General features: G+C 45.2%; 1 protein-coding gene across 1 annotated transcript in view; it reads right to left on the reverse strand.

Annotated features, from left to right (window-relative positions):
- DHRS7C (dehydrogenase/reductase 7C) overlaps positions 1–22,132 on the reverse strand; it is a 45,156-nt gene extending 23,024 nt beyond the window's left edge. The window contains exons 1-4 of the mRNA XM_075903563.2: positions 21,978–22,132; positions 21,316–21,475; positions 9,777–9,889; positions 3,835–4,045 (exon numbers count right to left, since the gene is read on the reverse strand). Coding sequence (XP_075759678.1) covers positions 3,835–4,045; positions 9,777–9,889; positions 21,316–21,469 — 478 coding nt within the window. The 5' untranslated portion in view covers positions 21,470–21,475; positions 21,978–22,132. The remainder of the gene's footprint in view (positions 1–3,834; positions 4,046–9,776; positions 9,890–21,315; positions 21,476–21,977) is intronic.
- Between the last annotated feature and the right edge of the window lie 2,282 nt (positions 22,133–24,414).

The raw sequence follows: 24,414 nt of genomic DNA on the forward strand, positions 1-24,414 counted from the left end.
AAGGCCACGCTTGACAAAGCTTTAGCTGGGATGATTTAGTTGGGGTTGAGGTTGGGGTTGGGGTTGGTCCTGTTTGCAGCAGGGGGTTGGACAAGATGATCTCCTGGGGTCTCTTCCAAATCTAATCTTCTATGATCTTATATATTCAGATGCACAACTGTTTTTCACCCTTTGTTGGGTGAGACAGTACCCTTGGAAACGAGTGGTGCCTACCTTTTTGTGATTGTCCTAGTCAAACGTGTTTATGTCTTAAGTTTTTCTTGATTTTCCAGTTCACAGGGCACCTCTAGACTGTGGGTATTTTTTAAAGGAGATATGCAAAAGATAATTTGCATATCTTCTTCCAATCGCATTTTCGAAAGCAGGTCTTTCGAAAGTTAAAGTAGTCTGGCCACGGGGGTTTTTTTTTTTGAAAAAAACCTCTTTTTCGAAAAACCTCCTTTTTTAGGAAGAACGGGGTTTTTTGGGTTTTTTTTAAAAGAGTTTTTTCCCAAAAAAAGTGTCCAGACAACTTTCACTTTTGAAAGACACGCTTTCAAAAATGCGATCGGAAAATGATATGCAAATTAGCACCACATTTGCATATCTCCTTTCTAAAAAAAAAAAGTCTAGATGTGCCCACAGTGTCCCCCCGTCAGCCACTGTGCACATCAGCCAGATCTTTGATGACAGCCCCCTCGCTGAGTCACATTCTGTCACTTGTGAAAACTAAACAGGACAACCCTCCTTATGAGGTATGTTGTCCAACCAGGCCTATCTCCCTCCCCAGGCTCAGTCTCTTCTCATTCTTTCATGCATTGCTGATTCTTCAATTTGAGGATGATCTCTGCCATCATGTGCACGTGGGAGTCCAATACAGGAACTGCAAATCCAAACGTAACCTAACAAGAGGTGACAGTGTACCAGGCAGCGAGGGAGACTGATAAAGGACAGGTGCAGTTAACAAAGGCCCTACCATTGACCACTGACATTAAAAGCTTGCAAAGCTTTCTGGATTGAACTGGGTTTTGCAGGGATTTGGTGTCCAGCTATATAGAATTGGAGACAAAATTGCAAGAAATGGGACCTGATGACCTCTCAAGGTCCCTTCCAGTTCTAGTATTCTATGATTCTATAAATGACCTGGCCTCTGCTCAATCTGACCAAGCCTCTACTTGGGAATGGTCAGGGAATGTAGAGGCAGTGAAGGCATTGAAGGAACTGCCTCCCAAAGACTCCAAATTGCCGTACAGAACTCCTTTGCCTTTGCAGTGTCCCAACACTAGCTTCCCCAGACAGGGAGAAACCTTTTTACCTGTTCCCTTTGACACTACTAGTGGATGTGATTTAAACACAGATCTATGGGTCCGTCTACACTAGCCCCTTAGTTCGAACTAAGGAGGCTAATGAGGGTGACTGAAATTGCTAATGAAGCACTGAATTTAAATATCCCATGCTTGATTAGCATATTCCTGGCCGGTCGCCATTTTGGAAACTGACTAGCCCGAAGTAACTGCCCGTGTCTATATGCGGCAGAGAAGCAAGATTCCAAGATAAACCCTTAGTTCGAATTAACTATTACTCCTCGTGGAATGAGGACTGACCCATAGCTTTTCCTCTCAATGTCAAAGCACAGTGGAATATAAATATGGGTGATTTGAAAAGGAGTCGCGTGTACCTATTGGGGGACAGGAAAAATCAAATATCTGACTGTTATACTGGAAGTAATGGCCATGATCCTCTCTAGTTGCTAAACTTGCACATTATTTTACAAGGACAAATAAGTGAACAGCATATTGCAAAACAGTTGCTGAAGTTACAAGCTGATAATGTCAAAGCCAAAATACTAAAAGAACCTGCAGCCATAGCACATCTGGTTGGGACCTCATACCAGTGAAAGGCTACCTCAGGTAAAACCCAGCACCAGGTGTTCCAGGCAGCCAACCTTAATCAGGTTAAGAAAGGGTATGGTTTCTGGATGGAAATTGTGTGCATTGTGAGACAAGTGAGGGAGCTCAGTCATCCTTTTCCATGAATCAGTATTAATATTAAAGCTCGTAGAAGGACAAGTCCTTAAGCAAAGTACCTGTCACATCCAGTAGCAAAGTGGCAGCCACAGAGGCACCTTCATGGCCAAGGTAGTAATAACAAGAAGTGGGGTGGATACAGATCAGGGAAGACACATCACACACAGGAATTGAAAAAATCTGATCCAGGACTGATGGGCATCACAAAATTGAGATGCATACATGTACCAAAAGTGGAACTGAGGGAAAGTATTTGATGAACTTTTACAGCTGAAGGACCAGTGATGCTATGCCCTGAGAGTAGTCAGACAGCCTTCCTAAGCTATGTGCATAGGAGCCTGGCAGTGGGACAACTGGGATTTGAAGAAGCACAGAGGACTTTAAAAATGTTGTGGTGGTGGCCAGGTATGGTGGCTGTTTTGAATCACACCTGGAAAGATGTTTGGACTGTGCTAGGAACAGTCCATCTCATAAGGCGTTTATGGGCAAGTTAATGAGACAGGTTCCACAAGGACCTTGGAAAAGGATATTTATACACCACACTGGGGCTGTGGTACAACTGGTAAATGAGGTATTCAATTTTTGGGATGGGATTGACTCTAACCTTCTGTGAGGCAGGTGGGAAGCATGAACTGCAGTATGAAAAGTGAACTGAAAAAGGGAGTATAAGTGGGAAGGAGAAACTGGCCATAACTATTGCCCTTTTTTTAGATGAGAATAAGGGCCTGGGAATCCAAGTAAACAGGGTTCTCCCCTTCTGAAGCTCTTATGGGAAGACCCATAGAGCAGTGGGAGAATTAAGTCACTCTAATAATAGGGGAAATCTCCACAGGAGTGAGTCCTGTGACAGGATCAGACCAGTTCGCTAACAGATTGGTACAAGGCAGATACAATAGCCCAAGATTAAACACATCCTTTTTCCTTGGGTAAACTACAAAGGGCTACTCTGGAGTAACTAAGAATTTGCTAGAAATAATTAAGGCTGGCAGGTCAATTAACATACCTGGAGTTAATCAAGAATTTCCTAGAATCAATGAAGACAGGTTAATCAGGACACCTGGACCCAATTAAAAATCAGCCAGTACTGTTTAAAAATACTTTCCTACAGTTATTTCAGTGCATGCAAGGAGCTGGAGTGCAAAGGGACTGGCAGATACCAAGTACCAGTAGGAATAAAAGTTAAGATGCCTAAGTGTTTTGCTGCATCAAGACCAGAGTGTTCAGCACCTTGCATGATTGAGCCCTAAGTGCTCCTCAGATTTGTGCACAGTTGTGTGATGGGCGCACTCTTACCAGGGCACATTTTCAGCTTGCTGACTTGTGAAAATAGAGGTCTTTACAGTACAGCAGAAGTTCATACCTACAGAGGACACTGGAAACTCACAAGTGGGTGTTTTGCAAATGAAACCATAAAATTCATTGATAAACACACAACCTCGGCCAAACAGTCTGTGGGGCCCAAAGCCGTGTGCCTGAGCCAAGTGTGGGGGGGGGGCTGGGGGCAGGGCAGCGGGGAGCCCCAGTGAGCAGCCAGGTGGGGGGGCTGGAAGCAGGGCATTATGGAGCTCTGAATGAGCAGCCGGATGGGTGGGGCCCAAGGCATCCACCTCGCTTGTCTTGCCCATGGGCTGGGCCTGTAAACATGCTTCTCTTCAAATTCACAGGACCTGATTATGTTCTCATTTGCTCCAATCCCACACCACCAAGTTTCAGTACAGATGCTCCTGATTTACACTCAGTTGAAAGCAAAATTTGACCCAAGCCATGCCACAATAATTGGCATCTGGTATTTAAATAGCACTTTAAAAAGAAGGAAAAAACAGCATACCTTTTGTTAGTGTTATGGGTCCAAAATAGTTGACATCCATAATCTTTTTATCCAATTCCAATGAGATACTTTGCACTGCTCCTTTCACTTTCATACTAGCATTGTTGATCAGTATATCCACACATCCGTAGCAATCCAATATTTCCTTAGCTACATCCTGAATGCAGTTTATATCTGAGAGATCCAGAAGTATGAGCTTTGGTGTAAATGTCTATTTAAAAAAAATAGCACGTTGTTATTTCAGACATACAAGGTTATATGAAAGAAGAATGTATCTGCACTCTATTTAGTGTTGTATGCAAAGGAAGTACTCTTACCATCATTTTGAGAATATTGCTTTTCCTTTGTACCCATTCTCACAGGAATCAACACTAGTCAATTTCTAGCCCTTGTTAGAAGAAAAAGTAATGTGGTGTGCCCTGGTGTGCTGCTTCAGTAAGAGCTGGCTGGGGTGCTCTGCTGGAAGAGGCGGCGGCATGGTGCACTCCTACCCAGGCTTCCAGGGCAAGTGCAAGTAACAAGCAGCATCCGTAGGAATGGGGAGGAGGGCTTCAGCCCCTCTGCCCTCCCTAAAGGGTGCCCTTGCCCTACTGCACTTCTGTAAACCAGGGAGTTTTGGAATATAATTTTGAATATTAGGCTCACCAATCTGACCAAAAAGTCCACTAGGCTTGTCCCCCACTCTTGGTCACAAAAGTTAAAAGCTATTGAGTTCTACATCAGGGAAGTTTCAGGAACCACAGCAACTATGCCTATACTGTGTCTGGTACAAATTTAAACCAACCTTTATTGCGAGCAATAGGTATTAAAAATACACACAGCAAGATGCTTAAAGCAATAACTACATAAATTGATTCAATTAGCCCATGTGGTAACATGAATATAGCCTATACACAATTGTGATTACACATACTCACGCCCTGCTGATGACTTGGGGAGTTGGAGGATGCACCTCACTCCACTGGTGGAGCAGGGGTCTCAGTGAAAGACACGAGATTATGACAGTATAGGAAACTGAAGCCTTAGATAATTCTTGTAATGAAAGTTTAGAAAGTAAAAAGTGAAAATGATGATCACTAATGTGCCTCACACTATAAATCAGGCCTGCACAGCATGCGGCCCGTGACCAGGGCCGGAATAAGTGACGGGCTATCCAGGCAGCTGCCCAGAGTCACTCTATCACGTGGCGCGTGCCTGCTGCACTGCCGTGTGGACGAGACTCCCCAACCCTGGGTCTCCCCTACCCGCCACGGGGGGCAGAACCTGGGAGTGCACTGGGGCTGGGCTTGTGCTGCGCCACACGCCTGCCCAGCCAGGCTTGCCTCCACTCAGTGTTGGATTGGTCCGGTCTGCCTGCATCCTGCATCCCGCACCCAAGGCGTGCTCAGCCGAGTGCTGAGGCACCGCGTCCAGGCGCCTGTTGCTGCAGATCCTGGAGCTGGCAGGTGAGTCCTGAAGGGGCCCGCGGCGCTCCGTGAAAGGGTGATGGGGTAGGGTTTGAAGGCCGGGGAGAGAGGGAACCAAAACAGGATCCCACCCCACCTCTGCTCCTCAGCGCGGAGGGGGGCGGGCTGACCACTCCCCGCCAGCTGGGGCTGATGTGGAGGGAGTGCCCCCTTTTCCCAACGCTGCCTCTTGATCCTGGAGTGCGCCACTGGGGGCTTGTGCCTTATTTCTCCCTCACGTCCTTCCACTTCCCCCTCCCTCACCCACTTCCTGCTGTACAATAAAAGACACGTGTTCATTACAACAAAGCCTCTTTACTGAACAAAACTGGGATGGGAAGGAATGAAACTGAGGTGAGACTGGGGAAAGAAGGTGGGAGGGGGGAGGAGGGAGGGTGGGGGAGAGGGGAAGGGGGAAACCTGGGAGGAGGGAGCTGGCAGAGAGAGGAAGGGGGAGGAGAAGCTCAAGGCTCAGGGTTGGGGGTGTCGCCGGCCCAACTGTCTCCCAGCATCATGAGTGCGGGAGCCTCGGTGTCCCTGGGGAGGGGGGGAGTGGGGAGGAAGAAGCGGGAGGGGGAGAAGGAGTGGGAAGAGGAGCACTACCTGGGGACGCAGCAGGGGCTGGAGCAGCAGGAGGCAGCAAGCTCTGCCCCAGGGGCACCGGAGGAGCACGGACCGTCCTCCCCCCACGATGCAGTCCATGGCATCAAAATAGGGATCTGGGTCTGCCCCTGGTTGGGAGCTGTCCCCTGTGGCCCTGGCATACGCCTGCCACAGCTCCTTGATTCTCATGCGAATCTGCTCCTGGATTCTCGTGGCCTTTGGTGGCCAGGCTGGCAGCCATTCGCCTGTAGACGGCTGCGTTCCTCTGTTTAGTGCGGAGATCATGGATGTAGGAGGCATCCCCTCAAACCTGAATTAGGTCCCTGATCTCCACACTGGACCAGGCAGGTGCCCGCCTTTTCCAGCCCCTGGCAGGCTCCTGGGAGCTGGCAGACTGGTCCTGGGGAGCGGTGGAGGCCTGGCTGGCTGGCACTGGCTGCCTGTCTCATGCTGGGGCCACTGGGTCAGGTGCAGCGACTGCTAGCTCTGGGCTGGCTGGCTTGGAGCTGGCACAGACACTGTGGCCAGAATCTACTCCTTTAAGTGCTCCAGGGAGTAAAGGAGGGAGAGGAGTTTTCTTGGTTGTGTCCAGAGTGGCCACCAGGGCAGCCTGGGAAGGGCTGGAGGCCCCCATTTCAAAATAAGAGTCTATACAGCACTTATTTAAGCCTCTATACAGGGCTTATTTTGAAACAGGAATTTCGAAATTGGTGCTATTCCTCATGGAATGAGAGTTACCAATTTTGAAATAAGCCCTCCAATATTTCGATTTAATTTCGAAATAGTGGTTTGGCTGTGTAGACACTGGTAAAGTTATTTTCTCATAGACTCATAGATTTTAAGGTCAGAAGGGACCATTATGATCATCTAGTCCAGTGGTCCCCAACCATTTGAGGTTGCCGGGCGCCAGGGGGCGTGGCCATTCGCCCGCCGGGCGCCAGAGGGCGGGGACATTTGCGCGTCCGGGGGCGGGGCCCCCCCATAGCCACATGCCTGGGAGCAGGGCCCCCCCATAGCCACACACCCGGGGCCGGCGCTTACCCCCAAGTACTGTGCGCCCGGGGCCGGCGCACCCTGCAAGCGCCACGTGCCCGGGGCCGGCGCTCCCCCCTCCCAAGCGCCACGCGCCCGGGGCCGGTGCACCCTGCAAGCGCCGCGCGCCTGGGGCCGGCGCTCTGCCCCCCCCAAGCGCTGCACATCCGGGGCCAGCGCTCCCCCCAAGCACCGTACACCCAGAGCGCGGGCGGCCAATCTGCAGCGCTCCCGGGGCCGGCGCTCACCGTGAGCCATGTGCCTGGGGCCGGCTCTGGCACCACACATGTGTCATGTGCCCGGGGCCGGGCCAGCCCTGAGCACTTGGCGAGTGCACACAAATGCCCGTGGGCACCATGTTGGGGACCACTGATCTAGTCTGACCCCCTGCACAGTGCAGGCCACAGAATCTCACCCACCCCCTCCTAGAATCATCCTCTCACCTATATCTCAGATATTGAAGCCTTCAAATGCTTTGAAGACCACAAGATGCAGAGAATCCTCCAGCTATGATCTGTACCCCATGCTACAGAGGAAGGTGAAAAACCTCCAGGGCCTCTGCCAATCTACCCTGGAGGAAAATTTCTTCCCGACCCCAAATATGGAGATCAGCTAAACCCTGAGCATGTGGGCAAGACTCACCAGCCAGACACCCAGAAAGTTCTCTATAGTAACTTCTATCATCCCTCTTTTGACCTATTTCCCACTGATAATGAATGGTCAATTAGTTACCAAGATCATGTTATCTCATCAAACCATCCCCTTCATAAACCCATCGGCTACGTCTAGACTGACATGATTTTCCGGAAATGCTTTTTTGCAGAAAAGCACGTCTAGATTGACAGGATGCTTTTCCGCAAAGCACTTTTTGCGGAAAAGCGTCCGTGGCCAATCTAGACGCGCTTTTCCGCAAAAAAGCCCCGATCGCCATTTTCTCGATCGGGGCTTTTTTGCCGAAAACAAATCTCTGCTGTCTACAATGGCCCTTTTGCGCAAAAGTTTTTCAGAAAAAGACTTTTTCCCGAACTGGAGCAGCATAGTATTTCCGCAAAAGCACTGACAATCTTATATGAGATCGTCAGTGCTTTTGTGGAAATTCAAGCGGCCAGTGTAGACACAGCTATCTAGTTTAATCTTGAAGCCAGATAGATCTTTTGCCCCCACTACTTCCCTTGGAAGGCCGTTCCAGAACCTCACTCCTCTAATGGTTAGAAACCTTCGTCTAATCTCAAGTCTAAACTTCCTACTAGCCAGCTTGTCCACATTGGTATTAAGCTTAAATAATTCCTCTCCCTCCCTCTAATATTTATCCCTCTAATATATTTAAAGAGTGCAATCATGTCCCCCCTCAGCCTTCTTTTGGTTAAGGTAAACAAGCCAAGCTCCCTGCGTCTCCTTTCATAAGACAGGTTTTCCATTCCTCGGATCATCCTACTGGCCCTTCTTTGTACCTGTTCCAGTTTGAATTCATCCTTCTTAAACATGGGAGACCAGAACTGCACACAGTATTCCAAATGGGGTCTCACCAATGCCTTGTATAATGGCACTAACACCTCCTTATCCCTACTGGAAATACCTCGCCTAATCCATCCCAAGACCGTATTAGCCTTTTTCACGGCCATGTCACAATGGCGGCTCATAGTCATCCTGTGATCAGCCAGGACTCCGAGGTCCTTCTCCTCCTCCGTTACTTCCAACTGATGTGTCCCCAGCTTATAACTAAAAGTTTTGAAATAACTTTGCTGTGTAGACATACCCAAAGTGAGAACTACCTACTAGCAGGCCATTATCTCACAAGTTTGAAATCACAGTCCCTATCACAGGGCTCATTCTCCCTTGTGGCACAATGTTGACATATACTTCACTCTACTTAGTCCACCACAGCATAAAAGATGTACCTGGACACCAGCTTGACTCGTTTTTTACCTTTCCCAGCCACTCAGTATTGGGGGCAGATGACCCATAGAATAAAGGGTTGTGGCCAGGCTAGCTTTTCAACTTGGCTTATCCCAAGCTTTATGACCATGTGGACAGCAGAGAAGTTAGAGATGCTGTGGCTGACCTACACTTTGACCAGCTCCAGGGTCAGGAAAACTCTGAGAAAGCATAAAGCTCAACATGAGCAGAAAACCTGGGCTAGTCTCTGTAATTGATATGCATGTTGATTTTTGTTAAATTGGAGCAGAAATGGAAGTTGGAGTATTGGGGCCAAGCACTTCAAAACCAGATGACTAAAAACCTCGGGGCCATGTGCTATTTTATGGACCTCAATGAAAGTGGCCTGCTTTCAAAAAAAAATAGGCTGAGTGCCAACCACTTCCTTTGGTCTCTGTAGAGCTTGTGGACTTTTGGCACTTCTGGAAATCAGGTTGTATATATTTGAGGATCTAAATATGACTTTAGGAAATTGTGGCACTAGGATTGAAAATGGACTTTATACATGCTATAAACACAGGGCTGGATTAAGGGTGGGGGGGCTAGCTGGGCAGCTGCCCGGGGTTCCAACCCATGGGGGGTGCCTGATGAAGGGGTGCCATGCACACACCGTGTGCCCGGAAGTGTGGTGCCCCTTACCACTTCAAACAGGCACCCCCATAGGTTGGCGCCTGGGGGTGGGGTTGTGCATGCACCATGTGCCCGGGGGTATGGCGCCCCTTACCATGTTTATCAGGCACCATGCGCCCAGGAGCGGGGCTGCACGCCTGCTGCCCGGGACGCAAGTATGGCTCAGTCCCACACTGTATAAACATCCTAACAATCGCTTTTCTATACTCTTTTCTATGTGAAAACTATACCAATCAACACATTAATATTTTCCATCTAGGTCTGTCAAGGCACAGAGCAAGGAGAGCACATACTTACCATGCTGGGGTCTGCCACACTGATTAAAGCATTATACAAGGCTTCTAACTTTTCCCATGTCTTGCCACACAACACTAGCCTAGCTCCTCCAGAGTGAAAGACTCGAGAGCATTCTGGAAAATAAATATGTAAATAAGGAATAATAACAAGTCAGCTGGAGTAATTTCACTTTGAAATTATTGTTCTGTTTTGATGAAACTGAATGTTTTTTCAAAGTTCATTAATTTTGGAAAAAGCAAACAAAAAAAAACAAAGAAACATAAACCCCCTCCATGGTACAGGCAATGTACATGAACAGTTAGTACAAAACAGATTGGTATATTGTACAATATTAAAAGTTGGCAGAATGGTGCACTACAGCTCCTCAATCTAATCAAACTCTGAAGAGGCCAAAAGCTTGCAGATCACAACTCCGAGGCTACATTTACACTGCAACATGGGATTTAATTTGCAGTTCGTGTAACTGGGCCAGTACTGTCTTTAATCTAGGTAGCTAAATGTGACACGGAAGCCAATTGGTGGTTCTCTATGAGGACAGATTCACTGCACCTCATGTTATTAAGGTATCATATAAGGTATCATATGCAAATGAAAACACAGAGGTCTCAAAATGCATTGCAACTAAAAAGGGTGTGTACAAAAAGTTATAGAAATGTATTGGAATTATGTCCTTAAAATGTGTTTGACAGCAATGTTGAAAATGAATCTAATCTAGACAAAGGAATGTGGATTTCCTTGTCTGACTTGCCTGCCCATGAGGCAGAGACAATGAAAATATATTTTCAGACAAGATAAACAAAGTTATTAAGCTAACAAGCAAAGGGAAAAAATGCATGGTGTCTATATGCCAGTGGTCCCCAACCTTTTGGGGCTGCTGGGCACCTGGTGGCAGGGCCACGCATATGCCGCATGTCTGGGGGCGGGGCCGCACATGCGCCGTGCATCCAGGAGTGGGGCCACGTGTGCACCGCATGCTCAGGGCTGGCACCACACATGTGCCGCATGCCCGGGGCTGGTGCCGTGCATGCACCATGGGCCCAGGGCGGGGGCTGCTCATGCGCCGCGCTCCTCTAGTTTGTTGGGGTTTTTTCCTTGGGGCATATTTTTATTTTCATTTGTTTGTAATCATTTCTATCCTTATTTCTTAGATTTTTATGATACCAAGTATATCTCCTTCTGTTAAACGTATTTTGCTTATACCATAAACAAACTCAGGGCTTTGATTGGAGAATATATCTACACCAACTAAATTAATAAATTGTGCAACAGATTTGTGGGTGTTAAGTAAGAGGCGCTGAACCCTTTAGAGAAAAGCATCTCTATTAAACTTGATAGTTGAGGTTCACTGACCTTTACACACTAGGCAAGATTATTACTGACAGATGTCTAAAGAGTTTGCTGGCAAGGCAGATTGGCTATAGTGTCAGTAAGCTTCCAATACACTGAGCTTAGCATCAGCAAATTTCTCACTTGCCAAAGAAGAGAGAGCACCACAGCTGTAGAATCTTGATAGATCATCACACTCACTAACAACTGCAGTGAGATTGATGTGGTACAGATGTCAACATTGGCTGCACAAATTCACCTGGTACCCCTGTGCTACTTGAAGGCAGATGACAGTCTTTCTACAAATGCAAAGTATTACCACATTGGAAGGAATAATTTCAGCTACTATATGTGAGTACTAGACATTAAAAATCATGGTCTTAATAAAGACAGTGGATTTTGGTCTGATTACAACAACCTATAATAATCTGTAGTTTATATATAGCCATGTAGAAGACCCCTTTGGTGAGTTTGTGGGGGGAGAAGTTTGTAGAGTTTTCCTTTGAGTTGTCTGGGGAAGGATTTTATGCTATTCAAATAAAAACCAAAGCCTAGATTTCTGGAATAAGCCATGGAAATCCAGAGTTGCTGCAGCCTTTCATAAGAGTGGGCCACTGGTATCTAATAAGACTTCATTAGATAGCAGCTATGCTTTACTTTAATTTTATGATTAAAATGTATATAAAAGGAAAACTAACTATAAATGATACAATTTTGGAAAATACTGAAATCTTTAATCACGGGGATTACCTCATGGCAAATTTCTTTTAGTTGAAGTGAAAAAGTGAAGAAATAAGGCTACTGCTTGTAATTAAGAATGCTGATATTATCAAGCTGGTGAAATATTAACTGCTTCTTTCAGCACAGCTATAAAAAGAAACTGAAACCAAATAGTATGTTTATAAGGGCATCTCAGTACAAAGTGAAATAGTCAGAAATGTAACTGTTTAATAATGCATAGACTGGGCTCAGGGTCCCACAACTGTAGTTACGCCAATGAGAACAAATGGAGAATTGCAACTTGAGGAAGCATAGTTGCAAAATAGGCCAAGAAATACACCATCAACTGGACCAGTCTCTGCCTCTCCCTGACCCCCAGCAATAACTGGACCTGAATCTACACAGATAGATTGGATTCAAAGTCATCATTCAGATCAAGAAAATGAATAATGCCATCTGAACAACCTCTGCCTGTTCTGTGAGGAGTGAGACCACAAATGAGGTTCAGCCTCATGAGAGATAATGTGACTGGACAGAACAGGATTGGGTTCCCCAAACAGACCCCTTCTTATATGCACATGAAGTCTAGCAACCTCATACAAGGGCCAATCCAAACTTCAGATGAAGCTCTGAGTGTGGGCCTTGTCTACACCGGAAGATTGCTGTGCTCAATATGCAGAGCCTTTGGCAATTTCATGGATACTGAATTTGCTAAAACAAATCACCTGCTGTTGGAAAAGAAGCTTGACTGGATTGGTGGAGGCATTGCTATCCTCAGCCTGGCCATCTATGAGAATGCAGCCCACTGAACTGTAATTAAAGAACACCAGAAAATCCTGCTATTTCACCTGCTTGACTCTCTCCATTTCCCAATCATGACATCCTCAGACTCTCCCTCCAAGATTTCAAGAATTTCCTGGAAAGAATGAGAAGATCAGTTCAAGTCTGTTTATTGTTAGCAGTAGTGCCTAATCCAACTGGTGTCAATGAGAGTTTTTTGCACACTGCAGGCTCTAAGGGTATGTCTACACTACAGCACTAATTCGAATTAACTTAATTCGAATTAGTTACTTCGAACTAAGCTAATTGGAATTAGTGCATCAAGCCCTAAAAACTAATTTGAATTAGCGTTTTGCTAATTTGAAATAGCATGTCCACATTGAGTGGACCCTAAACCAAAGTTAAGGCTGGCTGAAAGCAGTGCTGGCAGAGCATCAGGTTAGGACTAAGAGTGTGAAGCTGCTGTCTCAGGCTAGCCGAGGGCTGTGCTTAAAGGGACCTGACCCCCACCGCGGACAGACAGTTCTCAGGGTTCCCCGCTTGCTTGTCTAACTCGATGAGGGACAACAAAGCAGTCCTGGCTTGGAGTGCCCTCAGTGCCCACACTCAGCACATCACAGCACTCGGCCATCAGCCCGGCTGCACTTGCCGCAGGCTGCCGTTGAGGGGGGGAGGGTTAATCGGGGGGCTGCCAGGATCCAGGAGGCCCTGCAGAAGAGCTTCCACCCCAAGGCTGTGAAGGCTAGAACTATAACAGTGTTTAAAGAGAAGTTAGATAAATTCATGGAGGTTGGGTCCATGGAGTGGTATTAGCCAGGGGGTAGGAACGGTGTCCCTGCCCAAATTTTGTGGAAGGCTGGAGAGGGATGGCACGAGACAAATGGCTTGGTCAATGTCTTCGGTCCATTCCCTCTGGGGTACCTAGTGTTGGCCGCTGTCGGCAGACAGGCTACTGGGCTAGATGGACCTTTGGTCTGACCCAGTACGGCCATTCTTATGTTCTTATATTCTAAGCTCAGGGCTCAGGGTCGGGGGTCTCACTGGACCAACTTGATTTTCATGCAAACCTGCTTCTGGATTTGCATGTGGCCTTTGGTGGCCAGGCTGGCAGCTATCCTGCCCTAGACGGCCACATTCCTGTGCCTAGTGTGGAGGTCATGGAAGTGGGAGGCCTCCCCCCAAACCTCGATGAGGTCCATGATCTCCGTACTAGACCAGGTGGGCGCCCGTCTCTTGCAGCCCCAGGCAGGCTCCTGGGAGCTGCCAGCCTGGTCCTGGGAAGAGGCGAAGGGCTGGGTGGCAGCGGGTGGCTGGCTCATGCCGTGCCAGGTGCAGGGTCTGCTGGCTGGGTGCTGGCAGGCTTGCAACTGGCACAAGCTCTGTAGCCAGACTGTGCCCCTTTAAGGGCTCCGGGACCGGGAAGGAGGCAGAAAAGTTTCCCTGGTTTGGCCCAGAGTGGCCTCCAGGGCAACCTGGGAAGGGCTAGCCTCCAATTAGTTTGAATTAAGTGGCTACACAGCCCTTAATTCGAACTAGGCGTTATTCCTTGTAGAATGAGGTTTACCTAGTTTAAATTAAGTGCTCCGCTAGTTTGTATGTATAGCCGCTATTAAAGTTAATTCGAACTAGCGGCTGTTAGTTGAAGTTAACTTTGTAATGCAGACATACCCTTAGTGAGGATAACTCATATATCCCCCCCCCAAAAGACTTTGCAGCCTGATGAAAGAAACAAACATGCTTAATACTCTGCGTAGGCCCTATGACTCCTGCAAAGACCTCCAGTCAAGGGTCAAATCCTCTCCAGGCAAATTTGCCCTCATCAGAACCGGAATTTAGAGACCTAGGCAATTTCTTTAATGAAAATCTGGCAAATAATATTATCTGTCCCTTTATGTCCCCCACTGCAGCCCAAATGCTATTTGTTAAAAAAGGGGGGTGGGGAGGAATTGCATCCTGTGCCTCTGTGTAGATAATTAAGCTGTCATCTTTGGAAAATCATAACAGACAGAAGAGAATCCAGAAGATTGAAAATGGGGAAATATAGTGCCCATCTATAAAATGGGAAATAAAAACAACCCATGAAACTACAGACCAGTCAGTTTAACTTCTGTGCCAGGAAAGATAATGGAGCAAGTAATTAAGGAAATCATCTGCAAACACTTGGAAGATAATAAGGTGATAGGGACCAGCCAGCATGGATTTGTAAAGAACAAATCATGACAAGCCAATCTGATAGCTTTCTTTGATAGGATAACGAGTCTTCTGGATAAAGGAGAAGCGGTGCACATAGTATACCTAGAATTTAATAAGGCATCTGATATGATCTTGCATGATATTCTTATCAATAAACTAGGCAAATACAACTTAGATGGGACTGCTATAAGGTGGGTGCATAATTGGCTGGATAACCATTCCCAGAGAGTAGTTATTAATGGTTCACAATCCTGCTAGAAAGGAGTAACAAGTGGGATTCCGCAGGGGGTCTGTTTTGGGACTGGTTCTGTTCAATATCTTCATCAACTATTTAGATATTGGCATAGAGAGTACACTTATTAAGTTTGCAGATGATACCAAGCTGGGAGGGGTTGTAACTGCTTTGGAGGATAGGGTCATAATTCAAAATGATCTGGCCAAATTGGAGAAATGGTCTGAGGTAAACAGGATGAAGTTTAATAAGGACAAATGAAAGTACTCCATTTAGAAAGGAACAATCAGTTTGGGTATGCCTACACTTGCCTCCTAGTTCGAACTAGGGAGGCAAATGAAGCATACCAAAGTTGCTAACGAAGCACAGGATTTAAATATCCCGTGCTTGATTAGCATATTTGCAGCCGGTTGCCCGAATTAACTCACCGTGTGTAGACGCAGTAGTCCAATCCAAAACCCTTCCCTCGAATTAATCGGCATTTTAAAATGGCAACCGGCCGCTAATATGCTAATCAAGCATGGGATATTTAAATCCCATGCTTCATTAGCAACTTTGGTATGCTTCATTTGCCTCCCTAGTTTGAACTAGGGGACTTATGTAGACATACCCTTTCACACATACAGAATGGGAAGCGATTGTCTAGGAAGGAGTACAGCAGAAAGGGATCTACGGGGTTATAGAGGACCACATGCTAAATATGAGTCAACAGTGTGACGCTGTGGCAAAAAAAGCCAATGTGATTCTAGGATGTGTTGTGAACAAGACACAAAAAAATCATTCTGCTCTACTCTGCGCCGATTAGGCCTCAGTTGGGCTATGTCTACACTCGCGGATTCTTGTGCAAGTACGGCCGTTCTTGCGCAAGAATCTGCAGAGCATCCACACTGGCCGCCCGCTTTTGCACAAGGAAATGTACAGTACAGCGTGTTAAGATAGGGCTCCTTGCACAAGAGCTATGCTCTTTTTTTAACAGGTGTAAGCCCTCTTGTGCGGGAGCTCTTGCACAAGAGGGCAGTGTGGACGCTCGGCAGGGATTTCTTGCGCAAGAAAGCCCTATGGCTAAAACGGCCATGAGAGCTTTCTTGCGCAAGAGAGCGTCTACACTGCCATGGATGCTCTTGCGCAAAAGCACATCTCCCACACGGCAGTGTGGACATTTTCTTGCGCAAGAGTTCTTGCACAAGAACCCTTGCGCAAGATTTTCTTGCACAAGAAGCTGCCAGTGTAGACATAGCCTTGGAGATTGTGCCCAGTTCTGGGCACCGCATTTCAAGAAAGACGTGGAGAAATTGGAGAAGGTCCAGAGAAGAGCATCAAGAATGATTAAAGGTCTGGAGAACATGACCTATGAAGGAAGACTGGAAGAATTGGGCTTGTTTAGTTTGGAAAAGAGAAGATTGAGAGGGGACATGATAGCAGTTTTCAGGTATCAAAAATGGTATTACAAGGAGGAGGGAGAAAAATTGTTCTCCTTGGCCTCTGAGGCTAGGACAAGAAGCAACGGTCTTAAATTTCAGCAAGGGAGGTTTAGGTTGGACATTAGGAAAAAAGTTCCTAACTGTCAGGGTGGTTAAACACTGGAATAAATTGTCTAGGGAGGTTGTGGAATCTCCATCTGTGGAGATATTGAAGAGCAGGTTAGATAAATGTCTATCGGGGATGGTCTAGACAGTGCTGGGTCCTGCCATGAGGGCAGGAGACTGGACTCAATGACCTCTTAAGGTCCCTTCCAGTCCTAGTGTTCTGTGATTAAGTGTTGAACTGTACTATTATCAATAACAAATATCTCTTATGTGACAAGGTAAAGCCAAAGGCTGCTACAGAGTAAGGGAAAGGCACCCCAAAAGGTAAAAGGCCTGCTACTTAGAGCTGGGTGACTGCAGGATAATTAGGAGCAGCTGGCAGAAAGCAGTCCCAGGTAGATTGGAATCAGCTGTCTCAATTGCAGGCCTGATGGAGGACTTTAAAAGCCTTCCCTGTTAGAAGGCAGGGGCGAGTGAGAGAAAGGAAAGGAAAAATAAAAATAAAAAGTGAGATGAAGAATCAACAGTTATAGAACGACAGATAGCAGGGGAGGGAGTTCCAGAAGCAGAGGTAAGCCCAACCCCTGGGAAAGTAGGAAAGGTTCCTGGCCAAGGAAAGAGAGGCCCTTGCCAAAATTGCCATTGGTCAATATTGGAGAGGGTCTGCTTGTCTAAACTTTTCATTAAACTCAACCTACACATTAAGCTTATGCCTTAAATCTTTTAGTCTCTAAGGGTATGTCTACACTACCCCGCTAGTTCGAACTAGCAGGGTAATGTAGGCATACCGCACTTGCAAATGAAGCCCGGGATTTGAATTTCCCGGGCTTCATTTGCATAAACTGGGCGCCGCCATTTTTAAATCCCTGCTCGTTCGAACCCCATGCCACGCGGCTACACGCGGCACGAACTAGGTAGTTCGAACTAGGCTTCCTAGACTGAACTACCGTTACTCCTCATTCCACAAGGAGTAACGGTAGTTCGGACTAGGAAACCTAGTCCGAACTACCTAGTTCGTGCCACGTGTAGCCGCGCGGCACGGGGTTCGAACGAGCAGGGATTTAAAAATGGCAGCGCCCAGTTTATGCAAATGAAGCCCGGGAAATTCAAATCCCGGGCTTCATTTGCAAGTGCGGTATGCCTACATTACCCTCCTAGTTTGAACTAGGAGGGTAGTGTAGACATACCCTAAGGTGTCACAAGACTCCTTGTTGTTTCAGCCTACACAGTGCCTATAACTTGCTCTGCATCAAGGAGGACAATGAATGGAAAACGGCCTTTCATAGTCAATATCGAAATTTTCAGCACCTAGTCATCTTTTATCTCTGGAACACTCTCACCATGTTCCAGCATTTGGTTAATGTTATATTTAGGCATGTTCTGAAACCATTTATCATAATCTATCTAGACAACATTATATCTTTTTTTTTTTAAGCAAACCAAACTTTGCCTAACCAGCATGTCTGGTTAATACTTCAAAGTCTTCTAGCAAATAGTCTGTTTGGGAATCATGGGAAAGACTAAATAGATTATATCATCCAAGAAGTCCATAGATTTTTGCAATCTCTTCTAGTGGCATAAGAATTGGAGTCCAAAAAGGACACTATGGCTACATCTACACTGGCCCCATAAAACGGAAGAGGCATGCAAAGCAGGTAAGTCAGAATAGGGAAATCCGCGGGGGATTTAAATATCCCCCGCGGATTTAAATAAACATGGCCGCCACTTTTTTTCTGGCTTGGGGAAAAGCCGGAAAAAAGCGTCTAGACTGGCGCGATCCTCCGGAATAAAGCCCTTTTCCGGAGGATCTCTTATTCCTACTTTGAAGTGGATTTCCCTATTCCCATGTTCAAAATTAGCATGCCCCTTCCGAAGAAGGGGCCAGTGTAGACGTAGCCCATGATTTTGTCTTGGGCAACACCCAAGAATATCCAGTGCTTCTTAGGGTTTGCCAACATCTATAAACAATTCATCAAATGGTTTTTGCCAGTGGTGTTCTCAATTACCGTGCTGCTACAGAAGAATTCCACTTTCAACTGGACACAAAATGCAGAATTAGCTTTTGATCAGCTGACAAAAGCATTTTCTTATGCCCAATCCTAGTATATCTAGATCCATCTAAACCTTTTGCCATTGAAACAGTCACCTACAATTATGTGACTGGGACAGTATTATCTCAATGACATGGGCTTTGAATAACTTCCATCCTTCTGCCTTCTATTCTAGGCAATCAACATCCAAGAAACAAAATTATAAAATGTATGATAAGGATTTACTGACAATCAAGACTATGCTTCAGGAGTGGCACTATCATGTAGGTGTGAACTTTCCAATGCAGATTTTCACAGAAAATAAAAACCAGGAATATCTCCAAGCTGCCAAATACCTCAACCAACTTCAGACGTGTTGATCTCTCTTCTTCAGTAGATTTAACTTCACCCTGGCCTACCAGGCTGCAATGGCAAACCGTTGCCTTATCCCTAAAAAGGATAAAGGACATAACCTTTTTGAACCTAGAGGGTGGGTCATGACTCTGACCACTTGACATGACTAATACCAGTGTGGTCCCAGCTACTAGGCCTGACCATTCCCATCATGGTTTCTGCCATTTCTAGCTATTCAGATTGCTTGCTAGTGCACTGAAAGGACTCAAGCAATCCTTCACTCCATGTGCATATGGCGTGTTAAGGCCTGCTGTGAAGTATAACTGAAATGAAATCTGATGATTAAGCAAAGATCTGGTGATAAATAACACATATTCATTATTCTGGGTGGTGTATTCAAACTCTCTACCTCCTGAAACTGGCTAGCTAATTAGTAAGTCCACACGCTTTAAAGAGATAGAATCACCAAATCAAGTACAGACCTCAAAATGACAAAGCTAAGTGAATGTTCGAAGAGACTGGACAAAGATCAGCCAGAAAAGTAGCATGAGCCTGGAATTAGGCTTGTTTTGCAATAAACATTACAGAAAAGAGATAAAATGGAGCAATTTGGAGTAGTGTTTAAGGTTTGAAAACTAGAAAAAAATGTTATTGGAATATAGTCCTTTTTTGTTGAAACAAAGGAAGGATAAGAGTTTATAGGGATGAAGAAAAAACTACATGATAGAATTCCCATTTTAAAAATGATTAAAAAAATTAAATCAGAAAAATTTAACAATCCATTCTTTAAGAAATCTGAAATAATAATTAACTTTATAAAAATATCACAGCATTTTTGAAAACTACAATCAGTTAAATAAAGCACGTCCATTTTCCTTTTATTTAAAAGAAAATCTTAATTGAGTTAAGGACCCAAGCAACACCAGCTGAATCTCCTAGTATGGATATATAGCACGTGGCCACTATTATACTTATTGTCTGCTGTAGTGCACTGGTGTACGTTTGCCACTGCAAAGCCATTCAGTTATACCCCACCCCTGCAAACCTTACTGCTGAAGACCTTGGAACTCCTCTTACTTAAAGTTAAGCATGCATATAAATATTTGTATGATCAAGGCCCAAAGGAGGTGGAGTGGTACAGAACTCATGGGTTATATGTATTATTGTGGGGAGAGGTAGATAGGGTCCAGAATGACTTAGACAAATTGGAGGATTGGGCCACAAGAAATCTGATGAGGTTCAACAAGGACAAGTGCAGACTTCTGCACTTGGGATGGAAGAATCCCAAGCATAGTTACAAGCTGGGGACCAACCAGTTAAGTAGTAGTTCTGCAGAAAAGGACCTGGGGGAGAAGCTGGATATGAGTCAACAGTGTGCCCTTGTAGCCAAGAAGGCTAATGGCATATTAGGTTGCATTAAGAGGAGCATTGCCAGCAGATCCAGAGATGTCATCATTCCCCTTTATTCGGCTTTGGTGAGGCCACATCTGGAGTATTGTGTCCAGTTCTGGGCCCCCCACTACAAAAAGGATGTGGACACATTGGAGAGGGTCCAGCGGAGGGCAACCAAAATAATTAGGGGGCTGGAGCATATGACTTATGAGGAGAGGCTGTGGGACTTGGGTCTGTTTAGTCTGCAGAAGCGAAGAGTGAGGGGGGATTTGATAGGAGCCTTCAACTTCCTGAAGGGAGGTTCCAAAGAGGATGGAAAGAAGCTGTTCTCAGTCGTGACAGATGGCAGAACAAGGAGCAATGGTCTCAAGTTACGGTGGGAGAGGTCCAGGTTGGATATTAGGAAAAACTATTTCACTAGGAGGCTGGTGAAGCACTGGAATGGGTTACCTAGGGAAGTAGTGGAGTCTCCATCTCTAGAGGTGTTTAAGTCTTGGCTTGACAAAGCCCTGGCTGGGTTGATTTAGTTGGGATTGGTCCTGCCTAGAGCAGGGGGCTGGACTTGATGACTTTCTGAGGTCTCTTCCAGTTCTATGATCTACTTATAATGACATGCCGCCATCTGACAGTTACTGCACATGTAATTAAATCTCAGTGACTGCATGCTAAAAATAACTCCATGTTCACTTCTTATTCAACTGAGATTACACACACACACACACACACACACACACACACACACACACACACAAACACTATAGTCCATCTAAAAATTAGCAGCAGTTCCTCTAAAGGGGAACAAAGAGTGCACATTCCAAAAAGGAGTACTTACTTATATTTATATTTCCTTTCTCTCTATTTTTCTGGGGATTATATATTATATAAAGTGACAAACATATAAAGTCACCTGAAAATGCTTGTGCTGGAGATAATGATTTATTCACTGTATGAAACAGTGGGAAAAACTCCAAATCCAGTAAACTTACCCTTGCCCAGCCCAGAGATGGCATCAGTAATCACTACCACTTTGTTTTGCACAGCTGATTTTGACATTAGCTGAACAACTGCTCCATAAATATATATAATTGCACTGATTCCAAAAAGGAGCAAAGGAAGAATAAGTACAGCAAGGACACCCATTTTTACCTGAAAGAAAATAGATCATATTATAGTCACAATAGAAATGAGCCATTCCTCATATATTTTAAACTATATTTTTAAAACAATTCTTGTTTCCATTCATGTAAAAGATCAGCAGAATGTCTGGATTGTGTACTACATCAGCAGCCTCAGCATATCACCAGTTTTTAACAGTTTCAATAAAAAAAATTGCTTAGTAATTAATGGTATAGAGTGGCCTTATTTTTATCATATAGGCTCAATTTTCCCCCTCAGTATTACTCTTTATATTTAAAGCCTTTTGTCATTTTATTCAGGACAGCTCTCTTCTAAAAACAGAATAGCACAGTTGCAAGAATGAACTCAGCTTAATCTAAAGCATGCAATATTATATTACATTAATCTGATACATTTTCCAACAATATTGGAATTACGTAGATAAAAGCTTATCATTGTTAGCCACAGGTAAAGAAGAAGAGACTGTGTACATTTCACATATATAAAAAATACTGAAAACAGAATAACTTACTGTGAATATGAAGCAGTCAAAGAGCAGATAAGTACCTATTTTATTCTAGGATTTTAATCAAACTCTTTCAGCATTTCTAGAAAGCACTCTATGTACTGAGGCCACTTATCCAGAGGGAGAACAGCTATATATAGTTCTCAGCTGCATAAGAGATTTTTGCAAAAGTAAATATAGTATCTACAACAGGATCCACATACCCGAACTACTTAATTTGACCAGGCTGGAGTGGAAAGTCTTTTTAGAGCTCTTTGCACTGTTCTAATTCAACTGAACAAAGAACCTTATATATTTCCACATCTTGCCTATATGATAAACTGGAAATATGTTTCTTGGATCACCTTTTTGTTTGATTTAGGTCTTCAATTGATATTATACAAGAAATCAATTTGTACAAGCCCAACAATAGGTGTGTCTTTCTTTTTCAAAAGTTGGAGCAAAAAGAGTTTGTGTTTATTCAAGCTGAATATCTAGTGTTGCCACTTTCCAGACTGAACAGACCAGTACATCTGGAAAAGTTGGCAACCCTAGAATTTTCATGGTTTCATATAATCACTACCAACATACATAGGGACCAGTTCACTAATCCTGCTAATGCAGGAGGAGAGGCATTGTACCACCTGTCACTCCATGGACATGAATAGGAAAATCACTGGTAAAAGGGTATAAACACAGAAGGGTATAAATTATTCAGGAAGGACAGGACGGGGAGAAAAGGTGGAGGAGTTGCACTGTATGTTAAAGAGCAGTATGATTGCTCAGAGAGCCAGTATAAAGCGGGAGAAATACCTGTTTAGAATCTTTGGGTTAAGGTCTGAGGCGGAAGCAACGAGGGTGATTTCATGGTTGGTGTCTGCTATATACCCTCAGATCTGGTGGATGAAGTAGATGGGCTTTCTTCAGACAACTAACAGAAGCTTCCAGATCACAGACTCTGGTTCTCACAGGGGACTTGAATCACCCTGGCATCTGTTGGGAGACCAATACAGCAGTACACAGACAGTCCAGGAAGTTTTTTGAGAATGTTGGGAACAACTTCCTGGTATAAGTGCTGAAGGAAATAACCAGGAGCCATGCCCAGTTTGAACTGCTTCTCACAAACAGGGAGGAATTAGTAGCGGGAGTAGTTGTGGGAGGCAACCAGGGAAGTGGTGATCATGAGATGGTTGAATTTTAGGATCCTGAAGAAAAGAAGAAAGACGAGCAGCAAAATACAGATCCTAGATTTCAGAAAAGCAGACCTTGATTCCCTCAGAGATCCCTTATTATGGGTAGGATCCCCTGGGATTCTAATACAAAGGGGAAAGTAATCCAGGAGAGTTGACTGTGTTTTAAAGAAGCCTCATTGAAGGTGCAGAAACAAAACATCCCGATGCATAGTAAGAAAAGCAAATACAGTAGGTGACCAGCTTGGTTTAACAGTAAAATCCTTGGCAAGCTTAAACACAGAAAGGAAGCTTACAAGAAGTGAAAACTTGGACAGATGACCAGGGAGGAGTATAAATATATTGCTTGGGCATGCAGGGGTGTCATCAGGAAGGTCAAAGTGCAATTTGTATTGCGGCTAGCAAGGGATGTGAAGGGTAACAAGAAAGGTTTCTACATGCATGTTAGCAATAAAAAGGTGGTCAGGGAAGGTGTGGGACCCATACTGGATGAGGGAGGTAACCTAACAACAGATGATATGGGAAAAGATGAAGTGCTGAATGTTTTTTTTGCTTCTGTCTTCACGGACAAGGTCAGCTTCCAGACTACTGCACTAGGAAATACAGGCAGTCCCCGACTTACGCGGATCCGACTTATGTAGCCGCGCGGCACGGACTAGGTGGTTTGGACTAGGATTTCTATTCCGAACTACCATTACTCCTTGTTTCACTAGGAAGCCTAGTCCAAACTAGCTAGTACGTACCGCGTGTAGCCACGCGGCACGGAGTCCGCACTAGCGGACATTTAAAAATGGCGGCGCCTGGCTTTATGCAAATGAAGCCTGGGAAATTCAAATCCTGGGCTTCATTTGCAACTCTGGTTGCCTATATTACCACCCTAGTTCAAAGTAGGGTGGTAGTGTAGACATACCCAAAGAGTCTTGCGGGAAAAAAACTCATATACGGGAGTACTGAGGTAGTGGCGACTAACTTAGTCGCAGCTTTGAAAACCCCTGGTGTGGAAACTGCATCAGATGGCAGACCAACGTCTTGAAAATAACTTCGCTTTGCGAGGACTTACTACTAGGCGACCCTCTTGTCAAAATGTTCTTCTCAGCGTCAAGGAAGGATTCAGCTATCTCTACTAAAGACTGTCCCAAACAATTCTTGAAGCGCAAAGGCTTTGTGGCATTCTCCTGACCCTGTGACTGGGTTTTATCACATTTCAGAAGCAATCTAAGACTAAGTGTCAAAAAGAATCTCGCAAGGCAAATGCACCTGCAGGATCGCCGAGG

Source organism: Pelodiscus sinensis, chromosome 20 (genome assembly GCF_052426305.1).
Source record: "Pelodiscus sinensis isolate ZL-2025 chromosome 20, ASM5242630v1, whole genome shotgun sequence".
In the NCBI taxonomy this organism is placed as follows: domain Eukaryota; kingdom Metazoa; phylum Chordata; order Testudines; family Trionychidae; genus Pelodiscus; species Pelodiscus sinensis.